Source organism: Helianthus annuus, chromosome 8, assembly GCF_002127325.2.
Source record: "Helianthus annuus cultivar XRQ/B chromosome 8, HanXRQr2.0-SUNRISE, whole genome shotgun sequence".
In the NCBI taxonomy this organism is placed as follows: Eukaryota; Viridiplantae; Streptophyta; class Magnoliopsida; order Asterales; family Asteraceae; genus Helianthus; species Helianthus annuus.
This window is the reverse complement of record NC_035440.2, coordinates 40,467,832-40,488,489: the sequence shown is the minus strand read 5'-3', so window position 1 is coordinate 40,488,489 and position 20,658 is coordinate 40,467,832. Positions and strand designations below refer to the sequence as shown.

At 40.7% G+C, this 20,658-nt stretch overlaps 1 protein-coding gene across 1 annotated transcript; it reads right to left on the bottom strand.

Annotated features, from left to right (window-relative positions):
• Positions 1-4,208: 4,208 nt before the first annotated feature.
• Positions 4,209-4,922, bottom strand: LOC110869900. The gene has a single exon (XM_022119104.1). It carries the CDS (start codon positions 4,920-4,922, stop codon positions 4,209-4,211), a length of 714 nt encoding a protein of 237 aa, XP_021974796.1.
• Positions 4,923-20,658: the final 15,736 nt, after the last annotated feature.

Below are 20,658 nucleotides of genomic sequence, written 5' to 3'. Positions count from 1 at the left end.
TTGCTAAATGGAAGATGGCGCAAAGGTTCAGGTTTCCCTTTGGGCGCGCGACTATCGTTTGTTAGTTTCTTCCTTCCTTCTGTAAGACCAATGCGCGGCCGCGCAAGGTTTAGAAGGGTTGAAAGGCCGATTGGTGGTATGGCCCTATCTCTTTGTGGGATTTTTGGGACCTTACCCCTTCAAGTCCCCCCAGTCTAGTGTTGTACTTATGCAAATAAGTGGAGCACTGGACTTAGGAGAGAGATGGTTTTTTAGCGCGAAAAAATGAGAAATCTTCTATTTTATTCTGGGAATTTCGGAAATCTTTTGTCTTTATAGGACAGTACAGCTAGGACTTTGGGTCAAGCTGACACTGTCAGGTATATGCTGCTTTTCGTGCCTTTCACGCGCATGTGCAGACGCGTGTGTACTTTTTCTGCTCTGTTGAGGGATTGTGATACCGAAAAATTTGCTGTGACGGTTCCCGATGCTTATTTATTGCGATGAGTATATAACATTTGGGTAACCTCCTAATATCATCATTGTTCCGTTGAAACTTTTCCCCTTCCTTTCTTTTCTTGAGAAATCCATCATTCTTCTTTTTATGTCGACCGGAGAAAATCAAGAAAATCTTGCTGAAGAGATGTCTTCTGAACTTCCACCTTTGAAGTGGCCGAGGGGGTCCTTTGATGGTTTGATGCGAAATCTTAAGTTTCCGGAAAGTTGGGGTGCTCTGTACCCTGAAGAAGGGCAAACAGCGGCATATGCTCCGTCTGGGTACATCACCCTTTTCTGGGATTTCTTCTGTGACGGCAATTTTCGTTTGCCTGCGACGACGTTTCTTCTTGACATCCTTACATTTTATAACATTCATCTTTCCCAACTGCATCCTATTGGTATGGTTAGGGTTCGACATTTTGAGTTCGTGTGTCGGACTATGAATATTGAGCCGACCGTTCCTCGATTCAGGGTTTTCCACCAAATGCACTGTACCCAGGGGTTTTACTCTTTTGTTCAGAGAGCTTCTGCAAAGAAAATTTTGCTCAATCCTCAGAAATCCTTCCACGATTGGAAACAGAAATTTTTCTTTATCAAGGCCGGAGTGATTCCGATGAGGATGGTGTTGAGGGGAAAAGAGGATGTTCCTATTGAAACACTCCAGACCCCTTCTGAGGAGACTTGGTATCAGGATCTGAAGGAGATACCTAATATCGCTTTACCGGAGAAAGCCCTTGTCGGAGCTGGAATGAGTTTAAACTGGAAGATTGATCGGGACGACAAGCCTGTCTACACCGAGGGGGGTCATGGTACGGTTTTGAGTTTTTTATTTATTTATTTATTTATTTTTTTGAGTCTGTCTGTTTTTTCCTGCAGTTGTTTCACTGTATGTTGTTGCTTATAAAAGAGAAGGGGGGGAGGATGGGTACCACCAAGAAAAATCCTGATGAAGAACTTTGGTACGACCGTATTGCAAAGAATTTTTCTTTTCCGCGGGACGCGGATCTGTCTGATCCTCCTGTTGCTGGCGCAGGTAAGATTGTGTTCGTTGTTTGTCCCAATTTTTCTCTTCATGCTTTAATTGTTCTTTGCGCTTTGTAGGTGAGTTGTCAAACTTGGGCGTAGGCCCTGAGAGGAAAAGGCGCGCTACGGCTAGTAATGTTGCGCCCAAGAAAGGTGATGTCGGAAAGACTCAATCTTTCAAAGCTAGAAATTCTGAGAAGAAAGGTATGCGCCATTCTTCTGACAAGTGTGATTATGTGGTGGTTTCTGATACTTTGGAGGGTCTTACGCCTGCAGTTACGATTCGGCGACCGAAATCAGAGCCGAAAGATTCAGCTGATATTCCTCCATCCAACCCGGATGATCCAATTGACTTGGAATCTAGTCCTGAGCATTTGGTGCAGAGAGGAGCAAGCAAGAGAAAACAAACTGATACTAACGCGGAGGATCAGCCTCCTAAAAAAATTCAAAGGAAGAAGATTACTCGAAGGGGGAATCTTGATGCTTTTGTTACGGAATCTGTTCCTGGTAAGCAGCATTTTTTCTTGTTTCCTTTTTACGGGTTAGATTCTTATGGATTCTTGTTCTTACAGTAACTCCTGTTGCTCCAACCCCTATCGATGTTCAAGCTATGACACATGAAGAACTTCCTCCTACTCCTCCGCATGCTTCTGCAACTGTCCAATCAAACGCTGCAGAAGGTGCTGATGACGGTGCGGAGAAGCCTGTTGAAATTGAGAGGCATGCTGATGTTGGCCTAGGCAAGGTGGATGATGCGGAGAATCCTTCGGCTCCTGAGGTGGTTACTCAAGACCAAGGGAAAGGGTCAACCGAAAAAATTTCTACTCCTGCTTCTTCAGATACTACACCGGAGCATATTGAGAAGACAACAGTTGAAGAACAAAACTCATCAGCCGGTGCCAGTAAGCAATCTCCTATCCGTCCAGAGGAAACTTTGGCTGATTATTATTATCGGAGCTATTCGGAGAAGGATGCTGCTGATCCTCATGCTCCTGTCTTGAATTTGAAGAAAGGGGATAATTTTGCGGACTGGCATGTGTGCCAAGATTGGCTGCAGGGGATACTTCCGCCTGGGGACGTCAAGTTTCAAGAAAGCCGATCTTGCGATCAGGCCTATCAGTCTTACGTACCGCTCATATTTCTACCACCCATCGTATTGTTCGAGAGTGGTATCATATGCATAAGGAGCAAAAATCTTTTGCGGCAGCTCAGAAGAAATTCTCCAATGATGAAAGACGCTTGGCGCAATTGATGGCGAAACTAAAAGATGATTAAGCCAAGTTTGAGGCTGAGCGGAAGACTGAAGAGTGGTCTGTTGCTGGTTGGAAAAGAAAGGCTGAAGCTGAAGCTGCTCTTCTTTCTGAGGAGCGAAAAAACTGGAGGAAGATTTGTGAGAAGGATAATGCAGAGAAGGCAAATCTCCGTACTATTATAAATAACCTCAAAGCTGATGTTGAAAAGCTGAAGAACCAAGATGCGGAGGTTGAGAGATTGCAGAAAGAGAAAGCTGACTTGGAAGCTTTGTTGGCAGAAGCTCGTGCTCATAGGGAACGTAGCGAGCAGCGGGAGGTACAAGCTTTAAGCACTCTTGCCATTAGGGATAAGGAACTAGAGGAACTTACTGCTTTGGTTTCTGACCAGGAACAATTGAAAAAGGACCTGGAGGTTGCGCGTTCTGAACATGCTGAGTTTTCCCGCCGTTTGACTGTGACCGAAGAAAAACTGGAAAATTCAGAGACGGCGCGGGTTTCAGCAGAGAGCGAGCTTGAGCCCTTAAGGAATGACATGACCTGGTTGAAGGATCGTGGGATTGCCTGTGTAAGCTCCTACCTTATATATGTACTTGCGCTGACTTTCTTCTTTCTTTTCTTTTGTGTTAACCACTATTGATTTGGTTTCATAGGTTGCTGAATCTGTGTTAAATTCTAAGGAGCTGGATAAAACTGTTGCGGATTTAGTGGTTGCTGCGCGGCGGGATGGTTATGCGCAAGGTTATGCAGAATGCTCCCATCATGTAACGAGTGCACTGAAGGTTACTTGGGATGACAGCAAGTCTGCTACTTTTGGTGTAAATATTGCGGCCGCGCTTGCTGCTATGAAGGCGGAGTTTAATAACTTACAACTCCCAGTTATGGAGTTGATAGATGTAGCGCTGCAATCGGACGATCTGGTAGCGCAGCTTAAAGAAATCTTCCCTGATGAGGGAGAAAATTTAGAGTAGGGTGAAATTTGTTTCTGAACAATTTGTGTTTTTCCCTTTTTGTGGGATGTATATCTTTGTTTTGTTGCGCTATTCGCGTAAAGACTCGAAACACTGCCGTGTTTGAATCTTGTCGGGGCGTATTTGTACGCTGAAAGTAATATGTTTCTATTCGTTTGAATGCCTTTACAATTTTTTGCATGAATACAATTGCTTTTTACTTAAGTAAGGCGAATGAATGTTGGTATGAAACTCATGCGTGGAGTTTATGGTCATTTGTGAAGTAATCACTGACCGTGAATGGAGCGTTATTCTATACTACCATAATGTTTTCGTGCTTACTAAAAAGAAATTGCATGCATTTTGTAAATACAAATGATAGAAACTTTGTAATTTTTATTTCATGGATAACGCGCAGAGGCATTACAAAGTCTTAATAATTAAATGGAACTTAACTTAGTTCTGCCATTTTTGACGTTTTTTCCTGTGAGGAATTCTGCAGAGTCTCTTAGGTCTTGGCCCGTTTGTTGGAGGTTTCTTCTCCCCGGGTGATTTGCTTTATCTCCTTGCGCATGTTCTGGAGTAGATGCGTAAACTCCCCACTTTTAAGGGCTTTCTCTATCTCGGTGCGCAAGGAAATGCAATTGTTTGTGGTGTGTCCCGTATCCTTATGATATTCGCAATACTGCGCTAGGTCCTGACCACGTTTACTCTTCATCGGGATTGGCAGTTTAAACTGATAATCCTCGGTACTCAGGACTTCCGCCGGGGTCTTTGTCAGTGGGGTCCACTGCCTCTCCCTGTTTTCATGCTTGTTATCTCTCTGAGCAGAGAGTTTGTTAATTGTTGCGCGAGCATCTTCAGAGGAGCGGCTTCCAGATGACTCGCGCCATGATTTCTTGAATCTTCGTTCGCTCGTTGCGCTTAAATCTGTGGGCCTGCTGTGTGGTGGTGGCGGTCTGTTTGTTGTAAGGTTTTGCTCTGTTTGTGCGTAAACTTTAGCCGCTGCCATTATCTTTTCCCAACTCTTGGGGAGGCCTTTTGTTCCGGACAGGACTTTGACCATATCATCACATCTGACCGCATACTTGAACTGAGCGCGGATTAACTGTTCGTGGACACCACCGATCTCCAATACTTCCTTATTATACCTGGTTATAAAATCTTCCAAATTCTCATCATCTCGACGCCATATGTTCATGACATCAGATGTATCCCGCATGGAGCGCCTTTGCTGGCTGAAGTGTGTTAAGAATTTTTGGCGCAGGTCTTTCCATGACTCTATTTGCCCGGTTGGTAGATTATCAAACAAATTCGCGCTGGCCCCGTTAATGTTTGAACAAACAAATGACACCAAAGCGGAAGAGTCCACCCGCCGACCAATCCTGCGCTGGTGAAGACCCTCAAATGATCGTCGGGATCAGTTAACCCATTGAATTTGCCGACGTTAGATGGTAATTTTGCCCTCTCTAACGGAGCCAGAGCTATTTCCAGTATAAACTTCGAGTTTTCCGCTACTTCTGCAGGACGGTAAACTAAGTCGTAATTATGTTCTGCCTCAGGGTTGTACACCGCTCGAGGCCTGGATTTGTTAGAGTTTGGGTGCAGCCTGTTGAATACGCTGGTGTTTGCACTCAAACGATACTTTTGGTCAGATTCATCAGTGTGGGCATCCCAAGGAGATCCCAACCTATCATGAACTGATTGCCTTTGACGAGGCTGTGACTCATGGTGTTGTCTCTGATAGCTGTTCGTTCCATCATTTGTTGATTCTTCTCGTTGAGAAGCATGAGCTCTTGATCCCGGCCTTCGTGATTGTGTTACGGGAGCGGTTTGAGCACACAATTGTGTATACACTGCTTTTAATGCTCCTTGTGACCGGACATACCATGATATCGGGGTTTCCCCCGGTGGTAGAATTGATTGGACGGGATTTATGGGAAATATCCCTGGAGTAACAGGTATATTTGCTCCATTAGATTGAACCTCATTATCGTCTGAGGCCTCTTCTACTATCCCTTCGACTGGTAAATTGTTTTCGACATTTGTTCGAGGACCGGATCGTCGGTGAGAAGATGAATTTTCTGCCATACGGAAAAACAGAAAAATGAGATGAACTGAACCGAAACGAGATAGGAACTAGAAAAACTGAGAAAACGGTGGGCGCCAATGAAGAAACACTGGTTCAACAGATCGGAATCAGTTGGACCAGGGGGTTTGAATCCGCATAAAAGGTTAGTTCTCTCTCAATTGGTTCAGTGGTGATTGAACTTCTTCTCCGGTTATTCTGCAAAACAGAGCACCGTTAGCCTCGCCAAGGGGAGAAGAGGGTTCTCTCCTTGACCCAACTCCGGTGTGAGAATAAGTATTTGTATGGAGAAGATAAAGGTAATTGAGTAGTGAGATTGGATCTGAGTTCATACCTGAAAAGTTCTCCTATTTATAACCGAGAGTTTTGGAGGGAAAATTTGTTATTGAAAAGATAACGGAAGATGCTAACACCGTAGCGGTTATCTTTCCTTCCATTAAGTCTTTTTACTTTTCATTAAGTTGCTTTGATCCGACGTGAGTGCACACGGATCACGACTTGATCTACAATTGGGGATTTGCCACGTGGAAAGTGATTTGAGTGGAGATCATTCTCCAATTACATGCTATCGTGGTGATTTCAGGAATGTTTGTGATGACGACACGTGTCCAGACGGTTACAATCGTCTGGGTGGTGCACGATCATATTTCTTCTAGAAGATTACTGCTGTAATCTGGTGTGGCACTTTACCGTGTGCACACAGTTGGATAGATCCCAAGTCTGGGTAAATAATATCCAAGTCTGGATATTTGGGTGGACATTTTGGCTTCAGGGTTTTGACCCTTGCTAAATGGAAGATGGCGCAAAGGTTCAGGTTTCCCTTTGGGCGCGCGACTATCGTTTGTTAGTTTCTTCCTTCCTTCTGTAAGACCAATGCGCGGCCGCGCAAGGTTTAGAAGGGTTGAAAGGCCGATTGGTGGTATGGTCCCTATCTCTTTGTGGGATTTTTGGGACCTTACCCCTTCAAAGCGGAACATATAATGAACAAACAAACGAAACCATGTGTTGAACAAACAAGCGAAACATAACATGAACACACAAGCGGAATCATATGTTGAACAAACAAGCGGAACATGTAATGTTCTTACAAGCGGAATATGTATTGAACACATAAGCGGAACATGACACTGTACATACAAGCGGAACATAATATGACTATGATGATCATCGAAGCGGAACATGTATGAACACATAAGCGGAATATGCCTCTGTACAGATAAGCGAAACATCTGAAATAAGACTCTTCAAGCGAAACTATCAACAAACTTTTCAAAGACTGATCAAATCCTAAAATTGAAGTCCTAAATCTATCAATACGACAAAACCGACACTAGGAGTTGATTCTGATTAAGTTTTTGACTTAACAATAACCCTAGATCTACAGCCGTAACCTTCGGACATCAATAAACAACATCAAACAACAACTTTGAAGCAATTAACACACACCATCATGATTTATACACTAAATCGACTGCACATGATCATTTTCAAGCTTCAATTCCACCTAAACAATCCTAAGTCTATGTTCGGTTCCAAAACAGGTGCCGACATGACAAATAAAGCATGAAATCGAACAAATTGAACGAAGACTTACCTTGCCCATGATCAATACACTAATAATTCAACAGAAACAGATGAAAAACGGGCAGCACAACGTTTGGAAATGGCCGGAATAGGGTTTCGCTTCAAATCGCCGGTGAGAAATGGTCGTATAAGCGAAAGGGTGAAAGTGACCGACAAGCGAAACCTATGCCCGTATATATGTGATGAGGTTTCGCTTGTGTGACCATTGACACATAAGAGGAATCTCTGACTTTATAAGCGAAACCTTTGTGAAGCAGCCAAATAAGCGAAACCTTTGTTTGGGTGACATTTAAGCGAAACCTTGTTGTTATTTTCAAAAATTTAACTTTTTGAACTTTTTCAGATTGACCACCATCACATCCAGTTGACCAAGTCCAAGTCAATGACCTTGGTCAACTGTTTGACCCACCAAGTCCAAGTTAATGGCCTTGGATGATCAGATTTATGAAGTTTGCTGACGTTTCTTTCTGAAATCAGTTCAACTGAATGAACTTTTGACCAATTTTGAACTTCCAAACACATTTTAACTTTCAAACAATATACCAATCACTGTATAGCAATCTCCAGCTTACCCATCCCTCATCAGACACTGACATGTTCTGCACATAGGCTTTGATCTTCCAATTCCCAACATCGGTTGTCGAAAAATAAGATGAGAAAGGAAAATCTTTTTGGATTTTAACTGGATAAACTGAAACTATTGTACACACAATATTTTTGCAAGTGTGTTAGGGGATCATATCAGCTGCCGACCAGACACGAGCACCGTTAAGCAGTTTATTGCATACTAAGCTTTTAAACAATTCGCCTAGATTGCTGATATACTGATCCACTTAAATTCTCACAAAATTTTCAATCTGTTCGGGATATGTAATTAGTGTTTTAAGACTTAACAATCTACATGTGTCCCACCTCAGTATATACTCCCGTATCCGGATCCCAGTATTCAGTCTTACAGGTGAGTATACCACAGCTGATATCTGTTAAGGGGTAAAATGCGAGGGCCGTGAGAGCTCAGGTCGATACTTCCGTATACGCAGATAGATGACGACTTCGACTTTTAGGTGTGTCCCCTTTAGAGGATCTTTTGTTTTCAACAGCAGCGACTATCAATTTTATTGTTTCATCAGCATGCTGAGGGCGAGCTTATATTTCAAAGCTTTTGAAGAAAGTATTATCCGGGGACTAGGTCACTATTTCCATACAGTAGAAGTCCCGGGATAATACCCCAGATATCACTGAGCATAAAGACCTAGTATCTCAGAATACGGGACCTTTCAAACAGGATTTCAGGGGTTACCTATATATCCTGGAGGTGTTCCCCACATAAACGCCAGTGAATTTTATGTTTATATCCCAAACTGATCTACTAATTTTGCAAAAACCTATCAGCACATCTTTAGCGAGACTGCTTAAATGCATTTTAAACACTACAAATCTTTAGCGTACTGTGTCCGTCTAGCTGATGTACTATCATTTCCCCTATTCTACACAACTCTTTTTGAATTTTCTAATGTTTTTTGGATTTTATGGTTTTCTATTGTTTTGAGTGTTTAAAATGCATTTAAGCAGTCTCCCCATAAAACTAAAACATATTTTTGTGTTTTTGTTTTAATCGAAAAGTAGAAAATACAACTGTACAAAAGAAATTTGACAACACGACACAGGTTCATGTCAGATCGCCGCCCAAGTCGGCTTCACATTCGATTACCCTCCCAGATTGCAGATTCTTCATCCCGTTTAATCTCAAAAGATAATAAAATCTCTTTTTGTCGAAAGCTTTAGTGTAAAAATCCGCTTTCTGATCATTGGTGTTAACGTGTTCAATCCGAATTAACTTTTTCTCGTGATAATCACGGATAAAGTGATGACAGATTTCAATGTGTTTAGTTTTCGAATGGTGAACCGGATTTTTAGTAACATTAATGGCTGCTTCATTGTCCACGAAAATCGGTGTATCCAAGAATTGCAAACCGAAGTCGCGCATCTGCTGTTGGATCCAAAGGATCTGCGAGCAATAGCTAGAAGCTGAGACATACTTAGCCTCACATGTGGAGAGCGCAACTGCAGTTTGTTTCTTGCACTGCCAGGTGACAAGCCGAGTTCCGAAGAACTGGCACCCAGCAGTGGTGGACTTAGCATTCTGTTTACATCTACCAAAATCAGAATCAGCGAAACCGGACAAAGTAAAGTCACCCGATCTAGGGTACCACAAGCCGATGCTTGGGCAACCCTTCAAATACCGTAAAATACGTTTCACTATAGTCAGGTGCGACTGCTTCGGATTCGACTAATATCTGGCGCAGAGACACGTCGGATACATGATGTCTGGACGGGAAGTCGTGAGATACATCAACAACCCGATGATTGATCGATACAATGTTTCGTCCATCTTCACACCTTGCTCGTCGGGACAAATTCCATGATTCTGCGCGAGGGGGTGGATGCAAGACTGCAATCTGTCATGTCGAACTTATCGAGCACGTCCTTTACATACTTTGACTGGTGAATGAAGATTCCGTCGGGCATTTGTTCCACCTGCAGCCCGAGGAAGAACTTCATCTCCCCTATTGAACTCATCTCAAACTTCTTCTTCATTACCTTCTCAAACTCTTTGCAAAGATCGTCGTTGGTGGATCCAAAAATGAAATCATCAACATAAATTTGCACGATCAACAAGTGGCCTGCTTCTTCTTTGGTGAACAAAGTACTATCTACTGTGCCTCTTGTGAACCCGTTGTCCAGCAAGTATGTCGAAAGCGTCTCGTACCAGGCCCTCGGGGCCTGGTGCAGTCCGTATAGCGCTTTGTCCAGTAGATACACCTTGTTTCTGTGTAGTGGATCTGTGAACCCCGGTGGTTGCCCCACGTACACTTCTTCTCTGATTGTGCCGTACAGGAAAGCAGATTTGACGTCAAGTTGATAGACTTTAAAATCTTTCCAAGATGCAAAGGCTAGAAAAATACGAATTGCTTCAAGCCTTGCAACCGGTGCATAAACTTCATCGTAATCTATTCCTTCCTGTTGGCTGAAGCCTTGAACCACAAGTCGTGCCTTGTTTCTCACCACGACACCCCTTTCATCACGCTTACACTTAAAGACCCATTTCGTCTTGATTAACTTCTGATTCTTAGGCATATCGACAAGTCTCCAGACACCCAGCTTCTCGAACTGTTGCAGCTCCTCCTGCATTGCATTCACCCAGCTATCTCCGGTCAATGCTTCTTTGTAGGTTCTGGGCTCTATCTGCGAAATAAAACATTTAAGTGAGACTTCTTTCTGCATATCAGCAATAGAAGAGTAAAAACAAGTAAAAGCTTGGTCTATTTGATGACGCGTCTTGACACCACTTTGTAGGTCACCAATGATCTGTTCTGAAGGGTGGTAAGACAACGTCCGTGGCATAACCGTGTCAGGCACAACTACTTCCGATTCCAAATTTGAAATATCGAGATCAACGGCTTGATCCACAGCATTCTCTGAAGTATCATTTGGCTCCTCGTCAAAGGTAGGAGCGGGTTCCTCCTCTGAGTTGTCAGAAACGTCAAATGACGGAGCTGGTTCCTCTGGTGGTTCATGAGTAGTTCCACTTGGTCCTGCTTCATTGTCGTGAGTACCCACGGTGGGTTGAGAAACTTCTAGCAGACTAGACACAGGCTCTTGTGAAGTATATTGCTGATACTGGTACAGAAAAGCTAGTTCCTCATCACTTGGCTCGACAGGCAGTTGAAACGACTCCCAGAGTTTGTCGTAATTGAATAATAATCTTTGTCCAGGAAGTTGTGGCGATGGAGTGTGCTTCTGACAATCCACGTGTTGGACTTGAATCACCTTCCCCAGACATGGTACGAACACCCTCTTCAGCGGGCTTGCGTAACCTACAAAGAAACCCTCATTAGCTTTTGCTCCAAATTTACCATTTTCATCTATAAACGTGCAAGGTGAGCCAAAAGGTTCTAAAAACTCAAGATTTGGCTTGTAACAGTGCAGCGGCTCAAAACAAGTCTTCTTGTATTTCTTGACAGTGAGAACTCTATTCAAAGTGTAACAGGCTGCTGAAACTGCTTCACTCCAGAAGTAGATTGGTAGCTTGGAATCGGCTAACATCGTACGGGCTGTCTCGATCAGGGTCTGATTCTTTCGTTCAGCTACACCGTTTTGCTGTGGTGTGTATGGCGCACTGAATTCATGAAGGATTCCGTTCTCGTTGCAGAACTCGTACATCTTGTTGTTCTTGAATTCCCTTCCGTTGTCGGTCCGAATCCTCCGGATTGGCAGTTTGTACACCGTTTCCATCTTCTTAAAAAGCATCATCAATGACTCGAATGTTTGATCTTTTCGTTCTAAGCATACAACCCATGAAAACCTCGTATAGTCGTCTGTCACCACCAAACAATATAAATCCCCGCTAATGCTCTTGACGTTGACAGGCCCGAAGAGATCCATGTGCAATCTCTCAAGAGGTAACTTGATAGAGTTGAGCATCTTCGGTGGATGTGACTTCCGAGTCTGCTTCCCCTTTTTACATGCAATACAATCATCAGTCAAATGAAAGTTTTTTACATTAACACCATCAACTAAATCGTTATGCACCAAAAAATTCATTTTTCGCACGTGAATGTGACCCATTTTTCGGTGCCACATTACAGACTCCTTTTCAGTAGCTTTAGACTTGGTGACAAAACACTGTTTTTGATGAGTTGTTGGCGTTGCGGCACTCAGATCCAAAATATAAAGATCATTTACCCGCAGAGCGCGCAACAACACCAACTCATCAGGGATTTTAAATCCTGGTTTCAACACTATACATTCAGATATAGTAAAATGCACACTAAAATCTTTATCACAAATCTGTGATATACTTAGTAAGTTGTTCGTTAACTCTACGATGTAGTTCACTTTGTCAAATGAGATCACTCCGTTTGTAAGCGTTCCTTGGCCGACAATTCTTCCTCCTTGATTCCCTGCGAACCCAACATAGCTTCCATTGATTGACTTAACATCATAAAGAAGAGCTAAAGACCCAGTCATATGTCGTGATGCTCCACTGTCCATAATCCATCTTGATAGAATTGACTTGGGCAGCCCCTGCAATCAACAAAAAAAACAAATTACTCAAACAATGACGCCCATGATTTCTTTACTTCCGACACAGTCCCGAACACAACATCACACTTTTCATTTATTTTTGGAAAATCAAAAGTGACATTTTGAACCTTTTCTTTCACAATTGTTTTAACTTTGTCAGTAATTGGAGGAAATTCATCAAGAAACTTATCTACTTCATTTTCAAAATCAACCACATCATCTTTAAAAAGATTTGAATCATTTTTCAAACCGTTCTCCATTCCCTTGATCTCAACCGACGGTTTCGATTTCACGATCCACGACTAATTTTCAAAAATTTTCGTCTTGGGGTAAAACTTTGAAGTCTTGCTAGTCTTAGAGGATTCGCCAATCCCGAAATCGATTTCGGCTTATCCTCCGACTTTAACGATTCACCTCTTTTCAGAATACGGATCAGAAAAACCATTTCCTTTTTACCTTTTGGAACAACTGGTGATTTAGGTCGAGATTTTTGAACCATTTGTTTTTGAACATTTTGCTTTTGAACATTTGATTTTTCAACCTTTGATTTCTCAACCATTTGTTTTTGAACTGGTTTCTCAACAACATGTTTCTTAAACACTTTTTGACACTGTTTTGCCATATGTCCAATTTCATTGCACCGATAGCACACTCTTTTATCATACTCGACAAAAGTAGTATTGACCGTTTCTTCTTTAAGATTCTGTGCTGCATTGAAATCGTCCACAGCTTTTTGACTAAAAATATATTCCTTTTCAACCTCAGTACTAGGACCAGCAACAAAAACATCATTTATCTTTTCTTTTGGCTTAAACACTTGTTTAGCCGTTTTCTTTTCAAACCCAATTCCTTTGTTTTTAAGATGATTTTTCTTGTTTTGACCGTTACCAACCCCATCTTTCTTTTCCGAACTTGTGGGATGTGAAGTACCAAAAGATTTTTCGAGTTTCGAAAAGAATTCATTGTTATTGATTTCGTTAACGTTCAATTCAACCAGTTTAAAAACTTTCTCAACATTTTCGATCTTGACATTCTGAAGCGGGTACTCGAAGTCGGAATAAAGTTTGTCAGTTCCAACCATAGTGTATACCACCATGATCGGATCATCATTCGTACTCTTTTCCGATTTCGGTACATATCGATCTAAAAAATTTCCTTCGTCTTCAGAATCACTGACAGCCTTCTCAGAATGAGCCTTTTCAGATTTCTCACTTTCATCATCCAACACCTGATCAATAACATTTTTGATAACCTGAGATTCGTTATCAGTGTCAGATGCAGTGAAAGTGATATCAATGCTGTCAGGTAAGTCACTCTCAATCGTTTTCAGCTTAAGATTTAAAGCAGCTTCCACCCCATCTGGATACTTCTGAGTGTAGTGATTCCACATTGGGGGTGGAACACTCTTGAACACAGGTGTAGCATGTGGCTGTTGAGGGACGATTTGTTCCAAAACATAAGACGAAGCCACATAGCTCATTAACTTTTTATCAATCCTGTCATTCTCTATCTTGGCCAATTCAAGTTCTTTTCTTAGTGACGCAATTGTATCAACATGATAATTGACTTCTCTTTGTTTATCAAACAATGTAGCTTGTGCCAATTTAGTAGCTTTATCATTTTCAACGCTTTCTTTTTGAATCATCTTAATTGATCTGGCTAAGGTATCATAAGCTTCTTTTAATTGTTCAAGATCAAACTTAATCATATCTGTATGATGTTTCAATTCCCGATACTTAGTGTCCTTTTCAAGACACTCCACGCACGGTTGTAAACATCGTTCGCATGGCGTTTCGGAGATTGGAACATCTTTTTCATCAACCTTTTCATCACAATCAGTTTTACCGACATGCGCTTTGACTCAAACACAGACTGTTTGACAGATTCGACCTCCTGAACTCCAGTTTCCTCTTTGTTAACCGACACCTTATCGACAGACTGTGACTCCTTGGGTTCTGAATCTACCTCTTTAAGCTTTCCCATTAGAGCTTTGTCTGCAATGTCTTTCAGAACTTCTCCGGTCATCTCTTTAGACACGTCAATCACTTCTTCGACGGCTTCTTTCTTCTCCTCAAATCTAGGACAAGATCCGGTTCTTGGTTCCTCGAAATAACCTGCAAAAGAATCAAACACATTAGGAGGCATAACTGATTTCATAGTATAAACTAACTCCTCCTGTTGTGATTTGTAGTAGTAAGTTTCAGCTGCTATTTCCTCAACATCTATAACATTTTCCGTAGGAATCTCTTCAACAACCTCAGAAACAACTTCATCAACAACCTCCGGCTCAGAAACTACCTCAGAAATCTCAACAATCTCTGCCATCATGGCCTGATCATCTCTACCGGGGATATATTTATCCCAGCTAAAACCTGCAGGTACCTGTTCATCATCTTGGTTCACAATCAATGCCTTTTCAGGTTTGTTTTCTATCTGTGGCCTTAGAACAGTTTGTTGTTGGTTCGGTTGATGGTAGATTGCCTGTTGATAGTAATCATTGGTGAACGGGTTTTGGTGATTGTTGACTTCACGGTTTGGGCATTCATGTTTAAAGTGACCGCGTTCATTACACTTAAAACACGTTACTTTCGACTTATCAAATCCCAACTTCTGATCCGGACCTGATAAACTGTTTCTTCCCGTGATTTCCATGAACCTTTGAGCACGACGTACTAGGCTTGCCATACCCCATTTAATGTCAATCAGCTCAAGCTCCTCGGGGTCTATTTGGTCATAGTCCTCTTTTGTCATGTCCGGATTTCCAATTTTCCCCGCAACTAGACCTTCATATGCCTCGAGAACGGAAGCGAGTAGTGCAATATGTTGCTTCGCAGCAGTTTCCGTTATCTCGTTTCCATTTTTGATATTTACTGCGATATTACACTGTACTCCAGAAACATACGCCTGATGATTAGATCCGGTAGAGCTTTGAGGCGAAGACTGTTCCTGAACTTTGACATTTGGTTCAAAACTCGCGAAAGGTGTAGAACTGCCTAATTGATGAGAACTTGATGCAGCATTTGAAGTGTTATCAACACTGAATCCTGTATGTATCTTTGGACTTTGAAGATTTGCAACTGAAGGACTGCCTTTGTAGTATAAAGATACGTCTTGTTGCATGCTAGCAGAATTCATCTTCAACAACTCAAGCTCGTGAGCTTCGATCTTTTCAATAAATGCACTCAAATTGTAATTCACAAAATCAGAACTGTTTTTCAGCATCATAAGATAAGTTCCCCACTCGTCATATGGAAGTGCATCACAAAGTTTATCAATCCATTCTTTATTTGTTTTTTCAATTTCTAATCTTTTCATTTCAACTACAAGGTGACAATATCTTTCGATTAACTGTTGCGTTGACTCTCCTTTGATCCCAGTAAAAATATCGAACTCTTTCTTGATAAGCGCCTTTTTGCTCTTGATCATAGAAGCCCTTCCTTTAAACTTCAGTTCTAGCGCTTGCCAGATTGACTGAGAACTTTCGTCATGTTGTAGCAATACGAGGATGTCTTCTTTAATGGCTTGCTGCAAGATGCTCACCATTTTCTTTTCAGCTTTAAAATCTGTCTGTTCAGTATCTGTAAAACTTCCAATATATTTAACCATCCTGAGCCCATCAACTGGAGGTACGTATTTCTTTTCGATCTTCATCCAACACTCGAAATGGTTGGCCTGAACCCAGTTTTTAAACCTTCCAGACCATCCAAAATATTCATCTAAGCTCATCAGTTTGGGTGGCTTTTGCATTGTTCCCAATTCATTTTCTAAGTTGACATTCTGCATGATACTAGCTGGACTTTGAATAGCCGCACCACTTCCCGCAAACATGTTATAGAAATCTTGACTATCCATTTTTAGTAACAAATCTCGAACAATGAATAAGTTTTCAATACTTGCTCGCGTACAAAACGGACTAACTGCTCAAAAACACAGATTTTTCACTAACACGGGATAAATAAGCGAAACCAAACACCAAATGTACGTACAAGCGAAACCACTCAGTAATACCCAATAAGCGAAACCAGAAGATGTACAACCAAGCGAAACTACACAAAGATACCCTTCAAGCGAAACCATAGCACTGACGTATGAAGCAGAACCTATAAGCGAAACCTACAAGACTAACAAGCAAAACCCTTCAAGCGAAACCTCAGCAAAGACATTTGAAGCGGAAACTTTGAGCGAAACCTTCTGAAATGTCTCAATAAGCGAAACCTCACAAGAGGATCCTTCTGAAAATGGCACTTGAAGCGGAACACTATAAGCGAAACCTCTGAATACCAGGTCCAAATAAGCGGAACCTATAGGGTGACACACAAGCGGAACCTACTCTCGAGCCATTTTTGGTTACTTTTAGGCTGATTTAAGGTCTGAGCTTTTCAAGGGTTTGTTATTAGGTACTTTTACACAGTATGTCCAATTCTCAGTCCATTTCGTCTGGTGAAACTGTCAGGAACTCACAAAGTGCTTGAAAAATGCCTTGATTCTGGTCAACTACCTCACAACTGGCTCTGATACCAATTGTAGGACCGGTTTTGACGCCGTTCGATTGCGTAACGAACGTTCGACGTGCGGAATCCGTGAACGTGCGTGACTGAACACACAATAACGTACTAGAACCGTGATTTTATTGATGAAGATGACGTGTACGATACAAAAATCACGTGGAGAGAGTTCTCTCTCTAGACTTTCTCTCTCTAAACTTGAATCTCTAAATCACCAAATGGAGCAAAAGTCTTAAACTTTAAACCTAAAGCTCCTATTTATAGGCCTTGAATTAATGAGATTTCTCATTAATTACCAAAATGCCATCTTGCTAATTCTATCTAAATATTACAGTAAGAGCTTGATTTCTTCGGTTTCTCGCTATGACTCGGATTGACGAAGGCGATATACATTAATGCACTAACAATCTCCCCCTTGGATATTGCCGCAGTCAATCTCGTAGCGTCTTGTTTTTCTCTTTCTCGAACTGAATCCCCGTGGATCTGTCTTCGAGCTTTCGTTGCTCTTCCTATCGATCAAACTTCTTTTCTTCAGGCTCCCCCTTTCGTCAAGCTTCCGTGCTTTTAGGATCGACGCCTGGCTTTCCATAGCAACAGAATCAGAAACCTACACATCTCAAACACACAATTATAACAAACAATACTGTGATTCAACTAAATGAATCAACTAAACATTTGAGGATTATCTTTCACATTTAAAATTTAACAAAATTTGAAACATTCCAAATTCTGATTCAACATTTCAAACCAATTAACCAATCCAACTGTTCATCTTGTTTAGCCTTTGAGATTTTGAATATCAGCTTTTCACCATCAGTTGTCGAAAATCTTTTTGGATTTTACATACTATGAAACATAAATGCAATAGCAGAAATTAAATGCAGAAATGAAATATGTACAAACATATTTTTGTGAGTTTGTGCAAGAGGATCATATCAGTTTTTGAGACATATCACCAACACCGTTAAGCTTTTAAACATTTCAAGTTTTAAACAATTTACCTAGATTGTCAGTATATTGGTCCACTTTAAATTTTCACACAAATTTCAATTGATTCGAGATACGATATTAATGTTTTAGAAACTTGAACTTAAATGTGTATCACTCCACTTGAATATACTCCCGTATCCAGATCCCAATGTTCAGTCTTACAGGTGAGTATACCACAGATGATATCTGTTAGGGGTAAATTGCGAGGGCCGTGAGAGCTCAGGTCGATACTTCCGTATACGCAGAGAGATGACGGCTTCGACTTTCAGTGGGTCCCCTTTAGAGGATCTTTTGTTACAACAGCAGTGACTATCAATTTTATTGTTTTATCAACTTGCTGAGGGCTGCGCTTATATTTCAAAGCATTTTGCAGAAAGTATTATTCGGGGACTAGGTCAGTATTTCCATACAGCAGAAGTCCCGGAATAATACCCCAGATATCACTAAGTATAAAGACCTAGTATCTCAGAAAGAGGGATCTTTCAAACAAGATTTCGGGGGTTACCCATATATCCAAGAATAGTTACCACGAATTAAGCAAGTTTGAAATTTAGGTTTATATCTCATTTCAATTTACTAAGTGTGCAAAAATCTACCGACACATCCGTAGTAAGATTGTTTATCACTTTAAAACATTACATATCTTTAGCGTGTTGTGATAGACCACTGATGTACTATCATTTCCTCTTTTATGCAACAAAAACTCATTTTGGATTTTTCAATGTTTTTGACATTTTCAAACTTTCTAATTTTTTAAAAATTTTTCTCCCCCTAAAATCAAAATATATTTCAATTTTGATTTTCTGGGAAAATTTGAAACAAACTATACAAACTTGACAACTTGATGAGAATTACTTCAATTCTCCATCTACCTGACGTAAACAATCAGAATTCCCCCTGACAACAAACTATTTTCCCATTATGATTTCAAAACACTTAAGTTTGTTTTAATCAAAATGGTTTTTCCGGAAATTTAGTTTTGTGTGTCATTTCATAAACTCGGGGTTTCATCACCTTGTTTTTCAAATTACCACTTGAAGGAAAGATGAATCAAGTACAACTTAATGTCCTTAATTTATCTTTTGAAAGTCGAAATATCACCGAAATGAATTTCTCAAGAAAGATGCCGATTCCTACTCCCCAATTACCAACCTGGGAGTTCCGGCAAGTCAGAATTTTAAGCAACGAATGCAGGCACCCAAGCCTGACCAGCCTTGGGTGTATTTGAGTTATTTTCACCCGGGGTTTGAACATTCCTTTTTGTTTCATAAAATTCTTTAACCCCTTTAACCTTTCCCTCAACCATCTTTCCAAAAATATTTTTCACTTTGTTATTAAAAGCCTTTTCGACATCGAATTCTTTCTTTTCAGAATAGAATTGATTCGAAATTTTCACTTTACCAACTTTTTGTTTAAAATTTTCAGTTCGCAATGGTGGAAAGTTTGTGTCATCCATTGGTGGAACTGAATTTTCACTTTTGAGCTCAACTTGTGGCTCCTCTGATTTTGATGAATCAGAATCATCGCCAGAACATGGCTCCTTTGACTTTGATGAGTCAAGATCATTGCCAGGAACTATTCCTTTCTTCACCCTCCATTCTGTCCTCAGATTTGCATCTGATGAATTCGTTTTGCTTGATTTTTCATTCTTTGGAGAGCAAGACGATTTATCAGAACTCTTCTCTGTTTTACTTGTTGTATCCGAGGACAAAATCCTTTCGAGATACTCTCATGCTTTCTTCCTCTTTTTCCTCAGTCTGTCTTTCTGCCCCTGAGAAAGCTTCACTTTCTTTTCTTGAACTTTAGGTTCTTTGACTTTCTGTTCTGAAACTTTCAGTTCCTTTGGCTTTTCTTTGACTTTGACTGACTTCATCACCCTTTTATGAGATACAGCCCTTGATCTGTCATTCAATCTCCTTGGGCAATCTCTAGCAATGTGACCTTTGATTTGACAGTTATAGCATCTTCTCATCTCATAATTCCAGCTTTAGCAGTTAACAACAATGTGTCCCTGATAACCGCATCGGTAACGCACTCTGTTATCGTACCATGTACCACCTTCACACCAAACGCTCAGATCATAGCTTTGTTTGGCTTGGTGATATTCCTTCCTCATGTTTGCTGGATTTGGCTTTTGAGCACTGTGGTCTGACCTGCACCACTTATTACCAACAATTTTTGAATTATTATTTTTTACTTTTTGACATTTTTGATTTTGATTGGATGATCGATCTGATGAGCTGTTATTTTCTTTTTGAACATTTTTCTGATTTTTATCTTTTTGTTTTTGTTCCACTTTCTTCTTCAAAGGTTTTTGCTTAGAGCATTCTCCCTTTTCAGTCGATTGTAGAACAGTTTTCTGAAATTTTTCTTTTACTTTCAAAAACAATTTTTGTTTTTCAATTTTTTTTATTTTCATCATCAGATTTCTCATCACAATCTTCAATTTTGACTTTGTCAAAATTTGTGATATCGTCACTTATTGGAACAGCATTGATCGGTTCTGGACAAACATATGATGCAGAAGTCACAAAACCTTTCAACTTATTTTCAAGCTCGTTGATTTTCTTTCGAGCTTGCTCACCTTCTTTTTCAAGTTGAATAATCTTCTGAAGATGAGAATTTATCATTTTTTGTTTTTCGATGTTATTTTTGCTAAACACATCTCTACCATCTTCAAGAATTTTTATTTGACTTTGAAA

Bases quoted from the DNA above. Each gene is read 5' to 3' on its own strand.
- LOC110869900 (XM_022119104.1), bottom strand. From the start codon at position 4,922: ATGCGGGATACATCTGATGTCATGAACATATGGCGTCGAGATGATGAG.